At 35.5% G+C, this 25730-nt stretch overlaps 3 protein-coding genes across 5 annotated transcripts; 1 reads left to right on the forward strand and 2 right to left on the reverse strand.

Moving 5' to 3' along the window:
- Positions 1-5575: 5575 nt before the first annotated feature.
- LOC124534229 (tripartite motif-containing protein 2-like) lies at positions 5576-13862 on the reverse strand. 2 transcript variants are annotated; one of them, XM_047109956.1, is made up of 11 exons: positions 13437-13862; positions 11874-11983; positions 10814-11451; positions 9879-10119; positions 8916-9078; positions 8144-8320; positions 7731-7834; positions 7155-7240; positions 6629-6787; positions 6420-6552; positions 5576-5853 (listed from the first exon to the last, which is right to left on the reverse strand). In XM_047109956.1, the coding sequence occupies exons 2-11, from the start codon at positions 11962-11964 to the stop codon at positions 5576-5578; spliced, it is 2070 nt and encodes a 689-aa protein (XP_046965912.1). In that variant the 5' UTR covers positions 11965-11983; positions 13437-13862. The 2 variants fall into 2 exon arrangements, with proteins under 2 accessions (XP_046965912.1, XP_046965911.1); XM_047109955.1 differs by having other exon boundaries at positions 13355-13862.
- A 214-nt stretch (positions 13863-14076) lies between these two features.
- Positions 14077-17618, forward strand: LOC124534232 (cytochrome P450 CYP12A2-like). The gene is made up of 9 exons (XM_047109959.1): positions 14077-14224; positions 15022-15125; positions 15217-15353; positions 15415-15527; positions 15671-15787; positions 15883-16161; positions 16395-16554; positions 16994-17206; positions 17292-17618. Exons 1-9 carry the CDS (start codon positions 14166-14168, stop codon positions 17616-17618), a joined length of 1509 nt encoding a protein of 502 aa, XP_046965915.1. The 5' UTR covers positions 14077-14165.
- A 20-nt stretch (positions 17619-17638) lies between these two features.
- Positions 17639-20694, reverse strand: LOC124534233 (methyltransferase-like protein). 2 transcript variants are annotated; one of them, XM_047109961.1, is made up of 4 exons: positions 20540-20694; positions 20004-20156; positions 19078-19497; positions 17639-18027 (listed from the first exon to the last, which is right to left on the reverse strand). In XM_047109961.1, the coding sequence occupies exons 1-4, from the start codon at positions 20611-20613 to the stop codon at positions 17712-17714; spliced, it is 963 nt and encodes a 320-aa protein (XP_046965917.1). In that variant the 5' UTR covers positions 20614-20694; the 3' UTR covers positions 17639-17711. The 2 variants fall into 2 exon arrangements, with proteins under 2 accessions (XP_046965917.1, XP_046965916.1); XM_047109960.1 differs by having other exon boundaries at positions 20386-20688.
- Positions 20695-25730: the final 5036 nt, after the last annotated feature.

Consider the following 25730-nt stretch of genomic DNA (forward strand, 5'->3'; position numbering starts at 1 on the left):
ATGAATACCAATTTCCAATTTTTTACTTTATAACAATAATTATCCTATTATCTACTTAAGTTAAATCTGAAAAGTTAATGCTGTACTTATTAGTTTATATAATTATTTTAATATCATTATTGCCTTATGGAATACATAAAATAATTGTTTGTTTGTGTGTTTGATATTGGAAGACTAATACCGTTTGGAAAATCGCCATACAAGTCTCATAAGTATATTTTCTTTCATCAACTTTGCAATATACGGCAAAAATGATCTTGAACGAAAGTTGATCTCAAGAGAGCGGTAATAATTTTACAATAAGCATTCATACGATAACAGAATGCATTGCTATATTGTCAATAGTTCAACTTATTTGACAAATACAACAAAATTTTAGCGCTCAATTTTAGCAATAATAAAAATTGATTGAATATTTTATACTAGGTGTACCAATTATTTTTCATTTGTGTTTTTGATGTGAATTATTAATAAATTAAATATGAATTTCTTGATATCACGTCTCGTTGAATTATTTAAAAAATGTATTTTAGCATTGTTTTTATAATTTAAAATATATATGTCATGCAATTAATCAGGTATTTAAATCGAACGTGTTTTGTTATTGATTATGCCTTCAGGTTTGGATTGACGTATTGTAGTCTAGCATACTTCGAATCTGTAGAGTCAGACCACTTGTCGCCACGACTCGTCAAATCTGGAACCAGTTCGGGTCGGTTTTTTGCACGCTCCAATTTGCCTGCGCTTGGCTGACGTTGGCTGACGCAGAGCCAAAACTTATTGCAGACGGTGATGAAATCATAATATCAATAAAATAAAAATTACAATAAGGAGCAATTAAATAAAACATATTTACAAGATTTAAACTTTATTTTATTTTGCATAAAGTGACATAATCGATTTTACACTGAGATACTCTGTGATTATAATTTAAGTACAGTTTCACAGCTTTTGATAAATATAATTTAGCTTCATGAATAGATATAAGTTATATTTTAGATAGTCAATTCCATTACGATTTGTCTGAAAAAATAGTTTTTGATGTCAAAATAGATCTTTACAATTTTTGAAACAAAATATGAAGTGTCACTTTAGTTTGTTTCGCACACAATAATATTTCATTCTCAATATATTTATTTGATCACAAATTTATTTTGTACCAACGGCAGATGTCGTATTAAGTATTTTCAGGTCGTACGGTGTTCGTGTTATGTATATACTCATAACACTAGAGGCAGTGATTTGTGAATGATTTGTGACAAGTTACAAAATGAAGGTTTCTATAGACAATAGAATAACATAAAGGAAAAAAACGCTAACAAACTTCAAAATCACAAGGAACAAACTTACAAAATTAAACTGTTCGCTTAGAGATAAGATAACAATCATTTGCTAAAAGATATGAAGCTGGTAACCACAGTAACTGTTCGATAGATATTGTATTTTTGCTAGTCGTATATATGTTTTAAACTTTAACTGGTAAACCTGAAGGTGATTTCAAATATTCTTATTCATAGGTAAGTCTCTTTAATATTACGTTGAAAAAAAAACCACTAAAACAACTGTATAGTTTATAAGTTTTTGATAAATATTTGGAAAATACATGATAGACATAAGTTTTAAAGATAGTTGATGGTTATTACACCATACATTGTACCTAAGATGTGACGCACCAAGACTTCCGACAATACGATTATTGCTAAAAGTCGTTTAGAATCGATATTTTAATCGTTTGTCACTATGACTTATATTATGCATGATGAACTCTTTACAAATTAACTATCGTGTATTACTTGTATTATGAGATAATTTATATAACAAATAATTTACATAGACATAATAATTTCTAGAGCCTCACCAAAACATAAATTTGTACAATAGACACCACAAATCGAATGATATAGTCATTCGTTATAAAAATATTCGAGTTAATAAGATTAGTGAGAGATCCTTTTCTTTCAAAGTCGTGCAACATTATATTGCAGTAAAGAGCTTTTGATGCGGGCACTTGCCTCGTTTTATAATTAATGTTCGTATATTTTAGAACTAAATGTTAGAATTTTAGTATTGAACAACAAGTAACACTGAGATATAGTGAAGAGCTTATTATAATAATTGATGTATAATCAACTAGTGTGCTTTAAACAATATTAAAAAATGCTTAATTTTATTTTATTTTCTTCTAAACTTCAATAAAATAAAAGATATTTTAAAATCATAAAAAAGAATGAGAAATGTTGTATTTGTACTTTATTTATTTTCTGAATTTTAAATATATTTGTTTTTTATTACAAACGAATTTAATTCAGAATAAGCACGCTTTTTGAATATACACTTGACATAAGAACGGCAACCAGTAGTCTTACGAAATAGAGAAAACAAAATTAATGCTTTCACAATTTCTAATATAATTTAAATGCAGGTTAATTCGTAACGTATGTCTAATTCTAGCAAAATGGAAGCTTCTTATGTGATATGATGTCGTTCTTCACATTGAGCAAATATATTTTAATAAGTGCATTGAGACCGCTAGCAACACTCTTATTAATAATAATTTATGTTAATCTGTGAATTATTTTAAGAAAAATAAATTTAAGCCTGTCTGAAGCAGTTACACACTATCCAATAAGTTAAGATAAGGCAAAGTAAATATTACAGAGACATTTAAGTCTCTGGCGATTTTTATTGATAGTGTGGTATAGCCCTATGGCTGAATATTCACTTATCACTGCTACAATTAAAAACATCGCGAGAATTTTTAAAGAAGTGAGTGTATAAAATTAATAAATTCAATCTTTTATTTTTTCGCTTTTATTTACTGATATTTAATTAAAATGGTATGACATCAAAAACATAAAGAATTACTTTCCTAATTTTTATTAATGATTTTATCTGCACCTATATTTTTAATTATATCATTTTTATGGCTTTTATTTATAATCAACTTCGCCTTATCGACAATTGTATAATTTTAATTAATCTAAATAGTTTTGTGAATGCATTTTTGAGTTGTCTATTTCTGACTAACGTACGTTTTTTTTTTAAAATTCATTATGATATTTGTACAGATGACTAAGACTTATATTATAAAATTAATTAGTGGCCAATTCTGAATTACGGTCTTGACAAAAATCATTTTATATTAATGAGTACTCATTACATAAGAGCGAATTCAAAACTCGTTGGTGAATTCCAAAGTGAAATGTACTCTGGGCGTTTATGGTAGTAAGTTGTCACCATCGCCCATAGACATTGACGCCGTAAAAAAACGATCATTCCTTGTATCGTCACTGCGTCACCAACCATGGGAATTGAATAGTTATGTCCCTGCTTGTAGCACGAATCGAAACACAACAATGCTAAGTATTATTACTTGACTGCAGAATATATATTGAATTAATGAAGCGAGCACATAAATTTGAGTAAGTCTACTTAAAACTTCACAGTAAGACGGTGGAAGCTAATTCACCAACGTACGTGAAGTTGGCGACAAGCAGTCGGTCGGGAATAATTGAACCAAATATTTTTTTCATGTTGAGTTATACCACATAACGTTAATCGAGAAATTCGTATAGAAATAAGCGAATGCTCCTTTTTTACTCATAGCGCTGTCTCTCTCAACCCGTGTCTCAACTTGCGTTAGCGTTGTCAATTTCACATTCGGATTCACCGTTGAGAATGTTTTTGCTATAATCTGTATCGTATAATAGCACTTCGAATGGTGTAGAGTTTGCATATTTGCATTGATCATCCAAAGGGAACCGTTGACCAATATTTTTGTTAAAGAAGCACATATTTTGACATTTCGAACGCGTAAACGTGACGTATATCTTCATTATACCCCCCAATCCGCACTTGAGTACGAGATAAAATACGCTCAATCACCTTAAGAGAAGAGGTCGTTTCAGATCAGTGGGAATTTTACTTTGCAGCAAACATTTGATCAAATGATAAATATCGCATCGGAAACATTATACCAAGTGCAGTGCTTTTACATATCCCAAAATGGTCTTTACCTCAGTATCTTATATGAAAGCAATTAAAAAATAGCTAAGAACAAGACATAATTCAGAGATTGGTCCACTTAATAATATTGTCTCATACGTGTTTACTCTACCGCTGAGTCACGATATGATAGGCACAACATCTCACATGTAATGATTACGTATTCACGCTTTACTAAATATTGTCATGAGTTGCTTTACAGCGATATATGGCAGATTGTGATTGCTAAGACTTTATTGCTTGATTTATTCTTAATATAGTTGTGTTTCGATGTTACGGATTTTGAATCGATCGTGGCCGACCAGTAATCCTTATAAACGTACATTCAGTACGATATTTATTGCGCGGATTAATTCAGACTCTGTATGTCAAACACAGATATAAATCGCGGTCGTAAATATAAGATCGTACGCAAATAAAAATTCAAAACATGAACAAATTAAACAAGTTCACATAAAGTATACAACTAATGCGATCACCGAACAACGCCAAGTTAACGAGTACGCCGCAAAATAAATCAGTCGCGAATAGAAATAACGACATCGAATACCGACATCAATAAAAAAAAATACTAAAAATAATATAACTAAGGACACTTAAACGAAATAAATACTGTAAGTACTACGGATATCGTATTAAAAGCGCCGACTCACGGCTCTAATGACTTTGGTACGAGTACCTCCCTCGCAGTCCGAGATTATGGCCAAGTTCGATTCTCAGTTACAATATTGGACTAGCATGAAATTCGTTTACGATTCGCCCCCGGGCGGCTCAGTTCTCTCCCTCGTTCGACAGCTCACCTGGAACAATTACTCTTTATTAGCAAAACAAAAATCGTGGACCTGTCGACTTCCAGGCAGGTATGTATGACTGTATTTTTTTTAAATGTTGAAAAAGAGTAACTACTGAGTTTCTTGCCGGTTTCTCTCGGTAGAATCTATCTTCCAAACCGGTGGTAGCTTCACTTAATTGTTAAATGACGATTCAAAAGTGCTTGTAAAAGCCCACTTGAATAAAGTTTATTTTGATTTTGATTTTTGATTCTAATTTGGTCAAAATTTAAGAAAATATTTCTAGCCATTAGTAACTCTGCATACGCATGCGACTGATGTTCTCGGTAGAATCTATTTTCCAAACCGGTGGTAGCTTCACTTCATTGTTAAATGACGATTCAAAAGTGCTTGTAAAAGCCTACTCGAATAAAGTTTATTTTGATTTTGATTTCTGATTCTACCTTGGTCAAAATTAAAGAAAATATTTCTAGCCATCAGTAACTCTGCATACGAGACAATATGAGACAAGAATGAGACAACATCACATACATTACTCTGATCCCAATGTAAGTAGCTTAAGCACTTGTGTTATGGAAAATCAGAAGTAACGACGGTACCACAAACACCCAAACCCAAGACGACATAGAAAACTAATGGTAATCTACATCGACTCGGCCGGGAATCGAACCCGGGACCTCAGAGTAGCGTACCCATGAAAACCGGTGTACACACCACTCGACCATAGAGGTCGTCATACGCATGCGACTGATGTTCTAAATCGACACCTACGGAGGCGCTTACCAGTAGGTGTGCAGACGCAGGCAGTCGCCGGCCAGGTCGGCGAGCAGTGCGCGGCGCTCGGGCAGCAGCGCCAGGCCCGCCACGCGGCGCGGCCGCCGGTCGGCCAGCTCGCACGCCGCCAACACGCGCCCCGCGCCCCCCGCACCGCCCGCGCCCCCCGCCCCGCCCGCCTCCAGCACCACGAGCGCGGGGCGGCCGCGCACGGAGCGCGTGCACACGATGTGCCAGCCGCTGTCCGTGTACTCCAGCGCTATGCCGCCGTATCCTCCGCGACCTTATTTCGGAATTAAAAATACATTACAGGCAGTCCTCGACTTACGTCGTTTCGACTTGCGTCGTTTCAAGTTACGTCCAACAATGTTTTGACACTATTCCTCAATCGTACGTGAATTGTTTCGATTTCCGGCATAGGAGAGATAGAGATTCACTTGTAGCTAAGTCAAAGTGTCATAGCAAGAAGAAAGAAACGAAGCAATCTAATATGTCTCGATTTACGTCGTTTCGATTTACGTCGCATATTACGAGAACCTAACATGCCGTAAGTACGAGAACTGTCTGTATTTATTTATTTATTTAATGCCACACTGTATACATATCATTACATGATTGTGCCCCAATTCGATATTACAGCACTTTAAAAAAAAACAAATTTAATACATCTATCCATGTTATAATAATATATATAATACTAAATTGTATATGACATATTCCAAGCAGCAACTATTGTGAGTTCACTCATACTGCAACAAAACAAATCAACTCTGTCTGCTATCGCATTGAGAGTACAATCGTTGCATGAACATTTTACACGGAGAAAAATTTTCGGTGACAATTTTCCACCTTTGGGTATGGGCGCCAGGGTAGCCTGAAGGTTTCCCTCGGAATCGTACACTCGCACCGCCACGTCCGCCACTACGATCATGTCCTCAGTCAGCGCCAGCCCGCCCACGAGACCCAGGTCGCCGTTGCCGACCTGCATATAGACATCACCGGTTACGTATTACTGGGATCGCCCCCCCCGTCGGTCCTGCGGGGCTGCGAGTGCGCACCTCGCGCTCGATGTTCCCGTGCGTGTCGAACACGAAGACGGCGCGCGCGCCGTTGTCGGCGACGGCGAGGCGGCGCGAGGTCGCGTGCGCGGCCACGCACACGGGCTCCACGAGGCGCTCCGAGCGGATCGTGCGCACGGTGCCGCCCGAGCTGTTGATCTGCCGACCGGGGTTGGAGTCAATGCTTCTTTTGTACAATTATATTTCAATGGGTTTTAATCTTATAACAAGTCTTATACGATTAAAACACATTTTAATCATTAACAAATAGACGTTACTCGAAGAGATGGCGTAATAAAATATTTACTTCCATATATTGAAAATTTAGTACGCACGGTGAGTAATATACATATTGCAATAGAAATAGAAAGATAAACAAACTGAATATTAAGTGTTCCATTCGTTTTGCTAATCGCTCTACTATATTGTGCAAAACAAATATTTCTTGTTTACGATATCATTAATAATCTCACATTGTACCAATTGGTTTTTTTATGTCTTGTCTTTTATGTTAAATATCTCTTACCTCTGTGAGTGTTCTCGTTCGCCAGTTAACCACAACGACGCCTTCAGACGTCACCGCTATCCCTGTACAACTTCGTCCCGCCAACCCTGTATTATACAAACATTATTAGAGTGAAATTTTTATTTCATTAAACAAACAACAACAACAGCCTGTAAATTCCCACTGCTGGGCTACAGGCCTCCTCTCCCTTTGAGGAGAAGTTTTGAAACATATTCCACCACGCTGTATCAATGCGGGTTGGTGGAATGCACATGTGGCAGAATTTCTATGAAATTTGTCACAGGAAGGTTTCCTCACGATGTTTTCCTTCACCGCTGAGCACGAGATGAATTATAAAGACAAATTAAGCACATTAATCAGCAGTGCTTGCCTGGGTTTGAACCCGCAATCATCGGTTAGGATGCTCACGTTCTAACCACTGGGCCATCTCGACTCGCTGAATTTCATTTTATTATAATAAAGAGGATATGAAGAGGTTAATGTTAATTAAAAGAATTAACAAATGTATGGGTAACCATCCCCTAATAAAAGAGTACACATTTGCATTATTTTGAATAAATACTAAAATGTATTTACCGTCATTAACAATATGTGTTTTGAAAGCAAACGTCTCATCGTCTAACACCTTGACTCTCGAATTTCCGGCATCAAGAATATAAATTTCGCGGCGCTTCGGACATCTGAAAAAAAGTGTAATTAAATGACGTTTATATTAAAATGTTGTAATAGTTTTTTATTATTAATAACGCAAATACGTCATCTGATAGCAAATTAATCCACTTATAATACAAATGAAAAAAATCAAAAACTTATATACTATAGTGTATTAAGATTCGAGTAAAACCTTCCTAATAATTTTTTCACAATTAATAATTGCTATTTTTCACTATGATGCCAATAACATCTACATATTAACATTTTAGTTTGAATAAATGTAAACTTCCTGTACGAATGGTAATATAATGTTCGCAGCAGCGTCGCTCGGGTACCTGGCGACGGCGACGGGCTGGCTGAGCTGCTCCTTGCCGGAGCCGCGCGCGCCCCACACGCGCAGCGGCGCGGCGGCCGGCAGCACGCTGGCGCGCAGCGGCGAGTCGCGCACGCCGCGCGCGAACACCAGCACGCGCACCGACACCGCGCCCGCCGCCCACGGACGCATCGAGATGCTGCAGCGCACGGGGGGGGGGCGGGGTTAGATACTGCCTACTCATCAGATATTCTATCGCCAAACTAATAGTATTCTTGAGATTCGGTTTAAGGGGTGTGTCAGCCAGAGTGACTACAGGCAAGAGGGGCATAACATTTTAGTTTCGACGGTCGGTGGCGCGTTGGCTATCAAAATTTCTTACAGAGCCAATGTCTACAGGCAGCGGTGACCACTTAGTTCGCCTACACAATAAACAATAACAGAAATAAATCAAACGTTGTACACGCTGAAATGAAACGTCCCAAAAACATCTTATTTTGGCAACTTTAAAATTTACATACGGGCCCCGGGGTTTTCGAGCTATATTTGGCCTAGCAGAGCAGATGTTTACTGTGTAACTGTTTCATCGCTAACCACGATAATAACTATAATATAAGTTTACGGCTTCGCTGCACGCTCCCTCTATAGATATATTCCTCCCCGAAATCTCCATCTTAAATTATAATTACTAGACGTATGCTAGAAAATTAAAGTAAAGACAGTAATAATTGTAATTTAATGTAGAGTAGTCAATAGGTCTATTGGTGATGCTGATACTGCGCTGTGTGGCGTACCGGTAGAGGCCGGAGTCCAGGTCGGTGACGGTGCAGGGCAGCGGCGCGTCGTCCAGGCTGGCGGCGGCGGTCACGGGGTCGCCGCCCGTGCTGCGCGCCTCGCCATGGTAGTCCACCGTTCGCAGCACCACCACTAACTCCAACCCGCACACGCACGCCGACTCTATCGGCCAAAAATATCATGATCAAATCTCTGAGAGTAACCAAAACATGTATAAAAAAAAAAAGTAAAGTAACAGCCTGTAAATTTCCCACTGCTGAGATAAGGCCTCCTCTTCCATTAAGGAGAGTGATTGGAACATATTCCACCACGCTGTTCCATGCGGGTTGGTGGTATGCACATGTGACAGAATTTCGATGAAATTAGACACATGCAGGTTTCCTCACGATGTTTTCCTTCACCGCCGAGCACGAGATGAATTATAAACACAATTAAGCACATATATATAGTGGTGCTTGCCTGGGTTTGAACCCGCAATCATCGGTTAAGATGCACGCGTTCTAACCACTGGGCCATCTCAGCTCTAAAACATGTATAGTAAGACACAAATTAGATGTAGCATCGGAAAATGCAATGGAATGAAAATAAAACCGATTACTGCCGATTTACACGACCAATAGAAATAGCTCACTATCGCGCCATTCGACGCTATTCGTCGCTATAGATTCACGCGTCAGAGAAAGCGATTGCATGTAAATCGACGCGTCGAATTGACGGATATATAAGGTCATATGATATTACAAATTATTAACTTTGTACAAAGATCATATTCGCGTAAGAAATAAATATAGACGATTTGGGATAGCGTACTCAATTCGGATGTGATCGGTTTTACGAATTTTGCCGATGCGACATCTAAGTTGTGTCGTACTATAGTTAATAAATTATTATGGCATCTACATATGTAGATGTTAAATATATAGAACTGTCATATGTTTTGAGATAAATAGCTATATACTTGCCTAATGACAGAGTGCATAGACCAGGGAAGGTGGTACTCGTTCTAACTCTGCCCAGCTCAGCCAGAGCCTCGGCAAACCTCTGCTGCGCGTCGTTGTGCGCGAAGTCCACCGCCAGGAACGCGTTCTCCCGGGGCTCGGCCAGCGCGGCCGCGTCCCCGAGCCGGGCTCCCAGCGCCGCCGCCCGACTGCTAACTTCCCTCACCTCAACTTGCTGCTGAAGACCTGAACACTCAGCTTCGACCTGAAGACGATATATTATTATTCTGTTACTAATTTAAATTAATCTATTAATATAATATAATATTCGCGCAATCTATAACCTAGGAGCTATAGAATCGTTAAGGAATAAATTTAGAGAAATCAAGATATTGACTGTTGCTTCTCAATATATATTTCTGCAATGTTATGTATGTACGAAAAAATATTAATGATTTCATGAGAAAATGTGATACTCATAGCATTGGTACAAGGAACAAACACAAACTTGTTACTTCTGTTACTCGACTACATAGAGTCAGTAACTCCTTTGTGGGGCAATGTATACGGTTTTACAACAGGATCCCAGAAAGCGTTCAAAATGCCTCTGTTGCCAAATTTAAGAAAATTATTAAGGAACGCTTGTGTGCAAAAGGTTACTATACAATTAATGAGTTTATGATCGATAGCACACCTTGGGAATGAAACGATCGCCTCCTGGCTTTTTCATCTCATATTAAATTGTTTAAATAATATATGAGACAAATAAAAAAAAAAAACCCGCTGAGTTTCTTTCGCCGGTTCTTCTCAGGTCAGGGTATTTTCTTTTCCGAACCGGTGGTAGTGTTTCAATTGACCATCAATAAGAAAGTGTAATGCTTCTATATTGAATAAAGTTATTTGAGTTTGAGTTCGAGTTTGAGTTTAATCGATGTTTGCCATGTAAACCTATAACTTACTTTTGCTTTTTCAGCGTCGATCAATTTCAGTTGCTCTTCAAGCAGCTTCCTCTTGTGAGTAGCGGCGGCCGCTGCAGCAGATTTGAGTTCACCATGACGTTTGTCTAGCGCAGCTCTTAACTCCGCGAAGTGTCTGTCTATCGCTTCGTCGGCCGCCGTCGCCGCCGCCTCTAACCTTCTTAACTCACTCGCTACGGCGTCCCTCGCCGAGCCGAGCTTACTCAGGCACTCATTGGCTCTATATAACAATATCTCGGACATTCTTTTTAACGCTATAGAAAACGGCACCACGGTATGATCACAGGGGGTATCACTATGGGGTCCGTCTGCACAATGTCTACAGAAAACGCAATCGCAAGTCTCACAGAAGAGTAGTTCCCTACCGGGATGTGAACTGCACTGGGGTATTACTTCTCTCCTCTGCCTGGCCATTAGATCCAGTAACTGGTTCACGAGAAACGATGGTGGTAGAGCTGCAACTCCGCCACGAGGTATGGTGATTAATTCGCGGCATATCGGGCATCTGAAGCTTCCAGCGTCTCTAGTTTGTGAGGCAGCTATTCGAGTGAGACAGTGCAAGCAGACGGTATGCGAACACGGCAAAAGCTTAGGGGTGTGCTCACCCCCATCATAAGTGCCTGTAAATAAAAAATATCAAATATATATAGTGATATAATTCTTGGAATGTCAAAGCTAGGCTATACATTTTTCAATCATTACCTTACATTATATTTTAAATAATTTTATAAAAAACAGAAAAAGTAAAATTCAGTGCAATCCTGCATTTAATCAAGTTAAAGTTACGTATATTTAAATGTTATATTTTTCTTTCTAATTGCTAAAATTTTTTTGTCTGCTTCTGTTATAGACAGAAAAAATTCAAATGTTTATAATTAAGATTCATCTCAATAATGAAGCAATTTTTATTACAATGTCTATATGCATGTAATTGCAATATTAGGCAGATACAAATAATTCAACCACATAGAGTATTGCTCCTAAGTAAGTGATGCATGCAATTAAACAAACAATGATGTGCATAATATCAAGGTGTACTAACATAAACAAGTGCCGCAAGTGAGGAAGCTCTCGTTAAAATCCTCATAGTTGATGGACACCGTCTCGACGAGCGTTGAGCTCATGCTCGCCATCCCGACGCCCAGCCGTGAACTGTACCATAATATTAAAATAAAATGCAATATAAAGCTACCACTATAGCTAAAGCTATTGTGAGCTAACATTCAACAACATTTTCATTTTAATTAAATTAGTAACATGTAACATGATAAAATCAACATTTAAAATGCAAATAAATACAATTTATTAATAAATATATAAGTTTTAAAGTGCACATGTAAAGCAATATCAAAATTAATACAATTTTAGAAAGATATTATTTCTGTAAATAATGTGTTACAAGCTCAACATTAAACGGATATATGATAACACAAGGAAAATATGTTACAATTGTTGAAATTAGTAATAATAATTTAGATACTAACTGTAAAATAGAATACAGTTACGGGTTTCATTTTATACCAAAAAATAATAGTAAAATGATGAATACTCCATTGTTTTTATGCTAATGTGATGTCTAATTGTTTTGTGTTGCAGCAATAAAATTTATGGTTACATGTGTGACCAAATTAATAAACACAAGACTATTTTATTTAGTTTTTGTAATGCATGTGATGTATTGACAATAATGTATAAACAGCCAAAATAGGTAATTTGTTTGACAAAATTAATTAACAATACAAAAGGAGAACATTTTGTAATTATAATTAATGTAACCTGTTCCCTCTAAATATGAGATAATATGCAGAGAGCTCTGTAATTCGTGAATCACCAATCGCGGCAGATTGCTCTTGATTTATTTCATTGGCTTCAATTGAATGATGTTTGTCATAAATATCATGTGAATGTGAAATTGTCCAAATAAAATTATATCTGTCCATATCCTTGACTTTAACATTGAACAAACATCCAGTTACAATATTGGCTTTATTCATATTATTAAATTAGGTAAAACAACAAACAACATATTTATTTAATATATCCATACACTAATGGTGATCTATTTTGTACCTTATTTAAAAGTAAATAATGTTAATGATTCAATAGAATATATATCAGATGTAAAATATCAGAATGAATTAGATGTTTATTTTAAAAAAATAAATAGCAAAATTACTTAAACTACACCAACTGGAGAACCATGAGTCTGGTGTGTTTCACACTCTAATTTATATTTAGAATATCTAATTTTATACCAGAATCGAAATAGTGTTTGTGTGAAGATTATACCTAATATGTTTTCGTTGTTTAGTAACAACATTTTGTATTAAAAAATTAAGCTTCATTAACACATTAATGACCTTATAATTTATATTATTACCACTAAATGAAATAATTTAAAATAAAATAAGTATAACTAAAAAAAGCAGGAAATAATTATTAAATATTAGTGGACAAGGAAAATATTGAATTTTAGATGAAATTAAAAAATAGTAGAGAAAAAGATAAAAGAAAAATACTCACAGGAAAGAACAACAATACATGGACGTAAATTCCAGGCACACTTCAGTAAAGTTATCTCATCATTTAATAGATGAAAGCTCACCTTAAACAGCGTTCTTTCTACATTTAATAAAACCGTACGTTTATTGTGAAGCGCGTTTGTAAATACATATTCGTTTACCACGTTAGCAAACCGAAAACAGTAACTTCTTACAGACGACTAGCGTAAAAGCTATTATAATATAAGATCTCGTTAAATTAAAATCGGCTGTTATGTATAAAATAACATACATATAGTTGAATAGTCTTTCGTAATCGATCGATAATATAGAAAAACTATTTTCATGACAAAGAAACATATACCACTATAACTTTCTGTAATCATAAAACATGTTTAATTTTAATTGAAATCACCGAAAAGAATTCAGGGCCTTACTATCACGTTTCAACCATTTTAACAATTGAATTAGTTTTGTTTCCAAATATTTATCAAAACTATTTTTGTGTCAACCATTATTCTAATGTAAACGTCAACTGTCAGCACAGATAATAGAAAATTTTCTGTAAGTTTAAGAGATCTTATGAGTAGCTTACTTTCAAAATAAGTTTCAATTAACGATCAATACCGTACTCAATAATATTATTAAAAACTTTTATACTAATGCCATTCATACTTTAAAATAAGGAAATACTAGCTGTTCATGTTTTTGATAATGTTGATCTTGATATCTCAAGGTCAAATTCATAGACTGAGTTATATTATTTTAGTGTTTTAGGTAGGCAGTTGCTTACTCAGGCTATTTTAATTCACAAAACATAAACTGTGTTAACTATGAGTGAAATGATGTTTAAACGAAATTTGACAATTATAAAGCGATTTAATGCTTATCGGTATGTTTTTATATTGTAGCAAATATGCAGCAATAAATCTAGTAATCGTGTTCAAGTAGTATACAAAACAAATACTTTAAGCTTAATATAAATATCGAATTAAAAATAAAGCATGGAATGGAATGATATTGATATTTAATTCGTATCCTTGGTATTTTAAAAACCAAAAAGTTATAAATAATACAATTTTTTAATTCACTAACTATATTGACCATAAAAAAGTGGCTTGGAGCTTTTTCAACCACGCTTTTCCAATGTGGGTTGGCGGTTACAAAGCTAGCAATTTTTCAAACGAACTATGCAGTTATTCAAAGTGTTCTACTGCACAAGATGAATATTATAAACAGAACGGACAGTACGATCCTTTATTGTCGCAGATATTCCGATGAACTGTGAAAGCAATACATTTCTGTGATTGATTAAATTACACAAATTGAAATTTACAAACTAGTGGATAGTGGATATTGGATTCAATATCCGACTTAGACAAAATTTTGAAAAAATTACTTTCAAGATCCTTGTTCAATACGAAATGAAGGTTGCATTCAGATTCCAATAATTTAATCAGAGAAGATAGTCAAAAAGGTCCATATTCGTTCAATGCTAGACATACGCGACTGAGATCTTTCTTCGGCTATTCAATATATGTATATACATAATTTTGGAATTGGAATTGGTATGTAGAAAAAATAAAAGAAAATATGTTCGTGCAAAATAAGGGCGAGTCGACAGAGTAGTGGCAGGGCAGTGGTAGTGTGTTTTTTAATACATAAGTACATTTGTAATTCTTTTTTCAGATTATCATCGACTTTTAATATTGGTACAAAACCCTTTGAAGCAATACCAGGTTTATCTTCATTGCCTCTTCTGGGTCCCATGCATCATTTTCTTCCAGGAATAGGTTTTTAATTTCTTTATATAAAATATGTTCATGCATTCGAAGTTGACTAGGCGTAAATAACTTCACAACTCGTTTTTATAACAAATTACAGGGTCAGTTGGTTTACGAGCAAATTTCTATGACCTGTCAAAAGTTATGTATGAAAGATATGGATCTATAGTGAAGTTAGATGGCATATTTGCTAGAGCAAGTATGGTCATCCTGTATGAGCCGGAGCATTTTGATCAGGTAACAAACAAATACTACTGAAATTATTTAAATATAAACATTAAAAATTACATTGTTACAGATATACCGGTCTGAAGATATATTGCCATCGAGACCGGGATTTGACACTCTATTGTATTACAGGACACAGCTAAGAAAATCCGTCAGTAATGGTATTTACGGCTTAACGGTTGCGTAAGTGTCACTTGCTTTACATACGAAGTTCAAGTCGTATTATGTTCTATAACTTTTATTTAAATATGCTGTTCAGTAAAACAGTTCAATGACTATATTGTAGTATTATATTTACTTTCGATTGGTATTATATTTGTTTGTAGAGAAGGCGCCCAATGGCGAGATTTTCGTACCAAAGTTAATCCAGCCCTATTGAAACCAAAACTGGTAAAATTATATGCGCCGGTTTTAGAGAAAATAGCTGAAGATATGGTTGCAAGGTATGCGCCAATACGGTTGGAATCTGTATCTAATTTTTGATTTTCTATGAAATTTGTATACGTTTTTCTTTTTTATAATATTTATTTTATATTAGATTGAAAAAATTACAAGAAAAAGACAATTATTTGGAGCAGAACTTAGATTTAGAAATGACGAAATGGTCTTTGGAATCCGTAGCTGTTGTTGGCTTAGGGACCAGACTTGGATCGTTGGAAGACAATTTAGCTAATGATCATCCAGCAAGAATTCTTATACAGTGTGCTCAAGACCTTTTAAATCTTTCGTGGAAATTAGAATTTTTTCCAAGTCTTTGGCGATATTATCAAACCCGAAATTTCAAGAAACTGGTTAAAACATTAGATTTGCAATGGGAGTAAGTATATGTTCCTATTTATAACATTATGTAAAGAATGATCATTTAGTTACAATTTCGTAAATGATTACTTCAATATTATATATGGCACGCGATTATTCTTAAATTGGTCCGAAATAGTAAGAAAAATTTGGATAGTATCGTTTATAAAACATTATGATCAATGATTGTCAACTTTATTCTATTTAATCGTACCGTATTTTATGTTAGACATTGTCAATATAATTATTCAGGGTCAGTGTCAAATTTATCGAAGAAGCTAAGAGAAAAATAAATGAAAGAGGTCACGACGTTCCTGAAGAAGATAAAAGTATAATCGAGAAATTATTAGCTGTAGACGATAAGGTTGCTATTATGATGGCAAACGAAATGTTGTTGGCTGGAATCGATACAGTAAGGCCTTTTTGTTGTTATCTAATATGGTTTGGAAGAATGTGTAACTAGTAAGTTATACCGATTATTACTTGATAGTAGGGGTTTGTGCAAAGCCAGTCTTTAAGGATACTATAGCCGCTATCTACTCATCACATATTCTACCGGTAAACCGCAATACTTAATATTGTGTTTCGGTATGGATGTGTGAGTGGGCAATGTAATTATTTATTTATAATTTAGTTATAAACACAAGAGGCGTCTTGTCTTAGCTCCAAGATTCTTAACGCGTTCCATACGTAAGGAATGGTTCTTTTTATTATTATTTAGCTCATTTTCCCGGTACATTAAGACAAGCGAAGCTGTATTTTAGTTAAATAAGATGAAAGACTTGTTCTCCGCTTACAAATACGACTTGGATCTTTAAAAGTGTTGCCACTACAAAGGTGATTATTTTCAGGTGGCGTTTACAGCACTTTGCCTTCTGTACAATTTAGCGACAAATCCGAAGGCCCAAGAAAAAATAATAGAAGATATAAAATCGTCAGAACAGAGTAATAGGTATCTCAGAGCTTGTATCAAAGAGTCGTTAAGATTATTTCCAGTATTGCCAGCGAACTTAAGACGAACGACCAAAGAGCACATTGTTGGAGGATATTCCATTCCCAAAGGAGTACGAAATTATCTTTATGATAACGTATCATATAAATTAATATAAAATTAAAATTATTTTAAAAACCAATCATTGTAAATTCCAGATCGATGTTATAGCACCCAACGAATTTTTATCTAAAATGGAAAAACATTACCCTCGTGCTAAAGAATTTATACCAGAAAGATGGTTAGTGGACAAATCAGATCTTTTGTATTATGGCAATTGCCATCCCATGGTAACGCTTCCATTTGGTTTCGGAGTAAGATCGTGTATCGGAAGAAGAATTGCAGAGATGGAAATCGAAATATTCATAAATAAATTATTGAGTGACGTCAAAGTGACTTGGGAGGGCCCACCGATTCAAGTCGTTACGAAAGTGTTGAATTCTTTGAAAAAACCGTACTACTTTAAATTTCAACCGGTTTCCTAAGACCTTAACACAAAAAAATGTTTAGTTGTTTACAAATATTTAATGCTCTTTCTTGTTTAGACATTTATTTAATTATAAAAAATCTACATATACTTAATTGTAAGGTTTACGATATTTAGCTTGGATCCAGACTCTGTACATTGTCAGCATCTTCCCTCTATTTACTTGAAGTCTTCTATCGATTAGGTTTTGCTCTTCTAAAAATCCAACATTCTTGAATAGATTTGAAATTTCTTCTTGCGTAAAAAAATATACCATAGTGTTATCTCCTCGTGCGTAAAAATTATCCGATATACACCGTCCTTTCTTGAATCTTAGCTGTGCTAAGTCGTATCTCCCATAGTCTCGGAAAACGACCAAACCGCCAGGTCGCAGATATTTATATATGTGTTCAATAACATTTGTCATCCTGAAATATTTAATGACGTTATTTATATTAACTAGTGTTTCAAGAAAGAAAATATTATTATTGTGTATGTAAATATTAGATTATAAAATCTATCACTTGTATAGAGGTATAGGCTATTTGACAATGCGATAAATACATTGTGAAATATTATAATCATTGTATATTATGAGTTTAAAAATCGTTATTTACTAACGAAAGTTGAAAATAATACTTAATTTATTCAAAAAACCATAAATAAAAATGCAATTTTTCAAACATTTGTCACGTGACACAAAACGCTCCTGATTGGCTGGGCTTATGATGAAGTCACTTTCTTGTAAACTTTGCTTTTCTACTATATGTGCCACAGATTAAAATACAGGAAAGTGAGGTCACCGACCCCACTGCAGCGCCATATTGTCCAAGTAGAGTTTTTGCGCGCTATTTAAATATGGAATTTTTAATATAATATTTTTCGGCAAATATGTACTAGAAGCATAAAACACAACTTTTACTGGGTTCCTTAACTTCTACTAAATAATGTAAAATGGATTTTAAAAACCAGTCAAATAGCCTATTTTTTACTTGTGGATAATGTGGATTTTACAGCGCTATTTTAAGGATTTATATTTATTCAATTATTGTTGTGAAAAGATTGCTTTTCAATCAGGCAAAATAATTCCTACAGTTTAATTTAACTTACATACATATAAACAAACCGACAAACTACAAAGTATTTTTATTAATTATCTGGTAAAAATTTATTTCGATTATATTTCATTTTAAGGTGATTTTTCAGAAATTTTGTTCTTAACCTTCTTAACTCGGCAATTATTATTTTCCGAAAAACAAAAAAGGCAAAGTTCTATTATATTTTAATAGCATGCTGACTATACTAGTTAATAGTATTACAATTGTGTATAAGTACAGCAATACTTTATATGTATATTATATAGTTATCTGTTACTATTGCCAATATGTTAAAGTGAGAGTTAAATAATACATACTATTGATATATATGTATTAAGTAATCAAAATAAATAAAAAGAGAAAAAAAATTACATTACTTACTTTGTCGGATCTATGGCTGATAAAACAAATATTAAAACTATAATATCTAAAGAGTTCTCCGCAAATGGAACCTGCCAATCACTAGAAGTGGCATCCAAAACAAATACTTCACATCTCTTTGTGTCATACAGTTCATTCTGTTTAATTATTTCAATAGCCTTTGATGAAAAATCACAGCCATAAATAAATAAGTTTGGATCCTGGCTATATTGTAAAATTGGAAATATTGTGTTTCCTACACCACATCCTATTTCGAAAATATAGCGTTTAGTATTGTGTGTTTGTTCATTGTTATGTTTGATTGTATACGGAGCTGATTGATTATTTTCACCGTCTGGAAATACTCTGACAGGTGCTGAATTGTAGTCAGGTGCTAACTCAGGAAACTCAGTGAACAGCCAGTGACGATCTTTGAAAAATCTGCAATGTGTACAATATATTGGTTTGAAAAATGATTTTGAGTTTGAAATACGAATAAATAAAATATTTACTTTGTATATATTTTGTTTCATACATTCAACTAAATTAAACTAATTTGAAGTCAATAAATTGCTATTAAAATAACTTTCTGATAAACATATTTATAAAAACTTCTCACATCATATGTATTAAGGATGTCATGTTCTTTGTGACTGTTAACTGGCTTCCTAGGTCTTCCAACCTGAGCACTGATATACCAATAATATTATAATTTAGTGACATCGGAGTGAGCTATCCACCAAGGATAAGAATAAATTACAAGTAATATTTATTATTACTCTATTAATGGACCATTATAAAGCACAATGAATGTGGTTATAATATTAAAGAACAAACATGAACAGGTTTGTTTTTTATAAAATGCCCAGCATGGGCATTAAATATTTAAAAAATAAGATTTTTTAAATATTTAATGTAATCTTGTTATTACAATATAATTAAGTCACCTGTTTTGATGTATATCATAAAATGCATCCCAATGTTTATCAGCATTTTCTTCCAAATCTTTTAGGCGATCTTCAGAAAATGTGACTGCTGAATTTAGCTCAACTTTCTCGGCTGCTGCCTTCTCTTGTTCAGCATTCCACTGAACATTGTCCCTGTAATATAAAACGCACATTTCGTAAGAGAATTGTTTTGTTTCGTCCTTTGATTGGAATTTGTAATAGTTAATTAATTAATTTAAAATATTCATAACAAAGTCTATTTTACAGAAATATTTGTTTATACATAGTAATTAATTATGGTAAACTAAAGCAAAGACGTAAACTGCTGTTTAAGGGTAGCTTTGTTTTCACATAATATTTATAAAACAATTGTAACATGTACCAGGCATTAAAAAGATACAGTAGTTTGCTATCAGTAAGGTATCGATTGCCACCGGGTGGTTTTTTCCTGTTTCTCGTTAGTTCCAAGTCTGAAACACTTTTGTCTGGAATCTTAATATTTTTACAGTATCTAATAGAAATATTGAACACAGTACCAAGCATTGTGTTTGAAGACCTCGTCCACATTTTCGAGTATTCTATTTCCGAATTGTGGTCTCTTATCTTCCATTAAAGATGTTTAATACTTATACTAAATATTAAAAAATACATAAAAATGATTATTTAAATATATAACCTAAAAAACAATCAATCAATCAATTCTTAGTTTAATGGCTTGTAGTTGTGCCGGCAGGGCACAGATTATTTCGCCAATGTCACGTAGGATGGAGAAGACACGAATGAGATTGATCGGTACGGTTGAGACACTAAACTCAATTGAATTTTAAAGTCAAGAATAGTAGTATTAATTTCCTTGTTAATCCTTAACCTAGAACAACACAAACATTAAGAGTTAATAATAAGATAATTAAAAAAAAAAATAGTTGTTAGTATTCTAAACTATATATGTAATAAAATATGAAAAATTGGACTATTCACAACTTAATTTTATTTAATTTGATATATTTACATAAGATTGAACAAAATGGACTAAACACAAACGTCAACAAACATTCAACATTTATAGGGCGAGGGACTTTAGGAGGGAGGATGTCATAAATGGGACGAAGAAGTTTAGGGCAAAGGAACAGGATATGGGTTGCAGAGCCTTCGTCTAGGCCACATTCACACAGCGAGTGATCACGAACTCTGATTTTTGCTAGATGAGTAGGTGTGCATGAATGGCCGAGGCGTAACCGACAGATGGTGGAGGTGACCCAACGGTAAGCGTGCCTGTGAGATGAAAACCAAGGTCGCCTCGGAATTTCAGGTTGTAACGCCGAATAATATTTACCCTTGACCAATTTTGATGAAACCCAAAAAGAATTCCAGGATTTAATCATTTCAGCTTTGGCAAGAGAAAGCAAATCCTGAGATGTGTTGGCAAAATGCTCAGATGTACCAGATTGGATAGCAATCTTAGCATATGAGTCTGCCATCTCATTACCAGATATAGCTGAATGGCTAGGAATCCAGACCAGCAGGACTTGTAGCCCTTGTTGATGACAGGACAACAGGGCCTCTCTGATCTTAAAAACGATTGAAAGTCTTGATCTGCTACGAAAAGGATTCTCTTTAATGGCTAACAGACAGCTTAGTGAGTCACATAAAATAATTGTTTGCTGAATATTGTGTGACAGGGCATACTTTACGGCTTCCAGTAAAGCGATGGCCTCACCGGAGAATACAGAGGTTTCGGGGGGACATTTAAATAATAGTGCTATTTTAAATTTAGGAATCCAACAAGCTGCACCAACGCAGCCGGTCGGCGAGAGCTTAGAGGCATCAGTATATATAGGGAGATGATTAGGCCAATTTTGATGAAAAATTGTTTGAAATTGGATATTAGCATCAGGGGAACCTTTTACGAGTCCAAGATTTGTTATTACCGGAGGATTATAAATAAGTGCTTTAAAGGAGGTGGAAAAAAGAGGATTAGAGGGAAAAGTGGTAAGTGGATGGGGGAGTTTGGTATACTTGAGGAAACTGTTTAATAGGAATGGGGATGCCGGATTATCTGGGTTACAAAGGTGGGATAGTTTGTTTAATCTAATCAGTAGAGGATGGGAGGGTAGCTGTAACAATCTGATGATAAAGCGGTCACAAAGATATTGCTTCCTTATCTGTAGAGGAGGGTCAACACACTCAACCTGCAGAGCATTAGTAGGGGTGGATTTCATCGCACCCAATATAATACGGAGACATTTATATTGTATTTTATTTAATTTTTCTGAAGCTGATTTATTAAAAGGATCTAGAACGAACAGTCCATAGTCCAAATGACTACGAACTATTGCGTTATAGATCAATTTTAATGTATAAGGGTGAGCTCCCCACCAGACTCCAGACACTGCTCTAAGGGCATTAATAGATTTTTCACATTTCTTGGCTATGTAATCGGAGTGAGAAATTCCGTTCAGTTTGTAATCGAGAATTATACCAAGAAATTTTGTTTTGTCTACAAAGTTAATGCATTGACCCTCATAAAACAGATCAAAGGCAGGAATACGTCTTTTTTTCGTAAAAATCACTGCTTGACTTTTGGCTATCGACAGCGACAAGCCATGGTCACAGAGCCATTGGGATAGGTAATGCAAAGCAGAGTTTAATCGAAATGATAAATTTTCAACGGAACTTGATCTATGATATAAAACTATGTCATCAGCATACTGGAGGATGTTACAAAAGTTGTTAACAGACAAATCGAGGTCATGAGTGTATATGCTATAAAGCAGAGGACTGAGTACAGAGCCTTGAGGAAGACCTTTCCAGACGAATCTGGGGGGAAGTGAGAGATGTTGGTGTCTTACCGTTATTGATCTGCAAGTTAACAGATTACATATGAAATGAACTATCCTCGGAGGAATACTCAGCTGTTGCATTTTCTGCCTGAGCAACGGAAGAAGGACATTATCATATGCAGAAGATATATCAAGAAAGATTCCCACAAGGTACTCTCCTTTAGCGAAGGCAATTCGAATGTCTGTTGTAAGTATGCTTAGACTATCAATAGTGCTCGACCCCTTCCGAAAGCCAAATTGAGAGGGAGCAAATATGTTTCTGCTTTCCATTAACCATTCCAGGCGATTCTTCAAGAGATGTTCAGTGATCTTTGCCAAAGTAGATGATAAAGCTATAGGTCTATAAGAATTGAAATCGGAAGGGTTCTTACCCGGTTTAAGAATGGGAATAACAATTTGTGACTTCCAAGATTGCGGGATGATTCCTTTGATAAAAACCGAGTTTATAATATTTAAAAAACAATGTTTAGCTTTATCATTCAATTTGGAAATAAAAGAGTAAGGAACGCCATCTTCCCCAGGTGTCGAATCGGATAAACCATTTAATGCACATTGAAGTTCGGAAAAAGAGAAGGGGGCATCCATTTCATCCAAAATAGATGCTGGCGTAGAAATTAGAAAACTGTCCTCATATGGGACAAAAGGGGGGGCAAGCTTATCAGCAAAATTGTTAAGCCACTCAGAAGGAGTATTTGAGGTAGGGTTGTCAGAGTTAAGGCAACGGCGGAATTTTTTAAGTTGGGACCAGACTGCAGAGGAAGAGGAACGAGGGCTCAGGGATTCACAAAATTGAATCCAACTGACTTTTTTCTTTTTAGAAATCAGTCGTTTTAATTTGGCGTCGATTCTCTGATACTTGTAAAAATTATCCATAGACATACACATAGTGTATGTTTCTTCAGCCTCTAGTCTCTGTTCAGTTAATCGTTTGCATTCCTCATCCCACCAGGGGGTGGAAAGCAAATGATTTTTTGAGATGTGTTTTTTGGGAAAATGGAGATCAGCTGCAGTTAAAATACCATTAACGAAAAGGTCGTAGCAAAGGATTACATTTCGATAGTCTTGCGACGCAAAGAGGGAGTCAATCATGTCGTCAACAGATTCAGCATATGCAGACCAATTAACATGTTTTAATTTATATTTTAATAAAGGATTTGGGTTGGAGTATGGGATGGATCGGTTATTTAAAGAAAGGAGGATAGGGAAGTGGTCACTACCAAAAGAGGATGATAGGACATTCCAGGATAATTGAGAAGCAAGGGCAGGAGAGGTTAGGGATAGGTCAACAACGGATTTTGGGTTTTGGTTGGGGTATACTCTACGTGTTGGTGAGCCATTATTGAGGATGCAGAGGTTTGCATCATCAAATATGTCCATCAACAAGAGAGCAAACGAATCAGAAAAATGTGAACCCCAGGAGGTATGGTGGGCATTAAAATCACCCATGACAAGGATAGGATGAGGGAGACTAGAGAAGATGGCGGATAAATCGGGAATTAAAGCGGGATTAGGGTGAGGGATATACAGGGAGAGAAAAGAGATGTTGAGGGCTCTGACAGCAACAGCATTAATATGCTGGCTGGACAGGGATAGAGGGATTTGGGAAAAGGGAAGGGAGTGCCGGATAAAAATGGCACTCCCGGCATAACCATCACTCCTGTCATCTCTCAAACAGGAGAAGCCCGGTACCCGAAATCGGGATCCAGGGATCAACCAAGTTTCAGAGATGGCAATAATGACAGGTTTATGGAGATTAATTAGAGAGAGGAGTTCATGTTTTTTAGGCCGGATGCTCTTGCAGTTCCATTGAAGGAAGCTGATTGGGGCCATTTTTAAGGATTGAGAATAGTTGACCTAAGTCTTGAGCAACGTTGGACGGTAAGGGGATATCATTACAGGTTGAAATAATGCTTAGAAGAATCTTCGTTAACATTTCCAAGAAGTTGGGATTGTTATTTACGGGGAGAGAAGTATTTTGGTTGAGAGCACAACCATTGGGAGTAGTAGAGGGACAATTGCTAACAATGGATTGGTGAGCCTGTTTATCGTATCCTTTTCCAAGCGGTGATCTTGGGCGAGGAGTACTTAAAACAGTCTTACGATAGGATCTGATAGGTGAAGGGATAGATTTGTTTGGGATAGTTGGAGAATATATAGGAGGGGTGAACATCTCTTTTGCAATCTCTGCATAGGATCTACGAACAGGAGGGAACCGTGAGGATGCTTCTATATATGACACATTGTCTTGGGACATAACAATTTTTATGGATTGTTGGCGTGAAAATTCAGGACAGTCCTTATCCGTAGTAAAATGAACACCTGAGCAATGTAAGCAAGTGGCGTTATCCTTACTTACATCACAAGACTCACCTGTGTGGGATTTGGAGCACTTAAAACATCTAGGTTGTGATCGGCACTGAGTTTTTATGTGTCCATAACGGCAGCAGTTCAGGCATTGGATCGTAGGAAGTTTATACATTTCTACAGGTAGGGAAGTATGATAGGAAAACACTTTATTGGGAAGCATTTGCCCCCTAAATGTGATAACCACAGATTGGGTTGGGACCCATGTGATAACACCATCAGTAAAAGTTTTCCTGTTAAGGCGTCTGATTTTTAAAACTTCACCACATCCAGAGGGAAGTTCGAGTGATGATGCTAATTCATCCATTGTCCAGTCCACGGGAATACCCTTAATCAAACCCATTCTAGTAATATTGAAAGTCGGTACAATAGCTTTGTATTTACACATTTCAATAACAGGGTTTGCTAGAAAGGAGTTTGCTGCCTTGCTTGTTGAAAACTCAACAGATATTTTATTGCGTCCTACATTTTTAAGACCATCGTTAATAATACCACTAATTTTGTGAGTATGTAGAAATTGCCC

The sequence above is a fragment of the Vanessa cardui genome, chromosome 12 (genome assembly GCF_905220365.1).
Source record: "Vanessa cardui chromosome 12, ilVanCard2.1, whole genome shotgun sequence".
In the NCBI taxonomy this organism is placed as follows: Eukaryota; Metazoa; Arthropoda; class Insecta; order Lepidoptera; family Nymphalidae; genus Vanessa; species Vanessa cardui.

Excerpts from the sequence above, each read along its gene's own strand:
- LOC124534229 (XM_047109955.1), bottom strand. The coding sequence starts at position 13,374 with ATGTATTGTTGTTCTTTCCT. Across the intron at positions 11,984-13,354 it reads ATGTATTGTTGTTCTTTCCT|TTCACGGCTGGGCGTCGGGA; the intron begins GTGAGTATTTTT and ends ATTATGGTACAG. Across the intron at positions 6,788-7,154 it reads GAACGAGAACACTCACAGAG|ATCAACAGCTCGGGCGGCAC; the intron begins GTAAGAGATATT and ends CCCGGTCGGCAG.
- LOC124534232 (XM_047109959.1), top strand. The coding sequence starts at position 14,166 with ATGAGTGAAATGATGTTTAAACGAAATTTGACAATTATAAAGCGATTT. Across the intron at positions 14,225-15,021 it reads AAGCGATTTAATGCTTATCG|ATTATCATCGACTTTTAATA; the intron begins GTATGTTTTTAT and ends TTCTTTTTTCAG. Across the intron at positions 16,162-16,394 it reads ACATTAGATTTGCAATGGGA|GGTCAGTGTCAAATTTATCG; the intron begins GTAAGTATATGT and ends ATAATTATTCAG.
- LOC124534233 (XM_047109960.1), bottom strand. The coding sequence starts at position 20,570 with ATGTGGACGAGGTCTTCAAACACAATGCTTGGTACTGTGTTCAATATT. Across the intron at positions 20,157-20,385 it reads CTGTATCTTTTTAATGCCTG|GGACAATGTTCAGTGGAATG; the intron begins GTACATGTTACA and ends TTTATATTACAG. Across the intron at positions 18,028-19,077 it reads TCAGCCATAGATCCGACAAA|GATGACAAATGTTATTGAAC; the intron begins GTAAGTAATGTA and ends TAAATATTTCAG.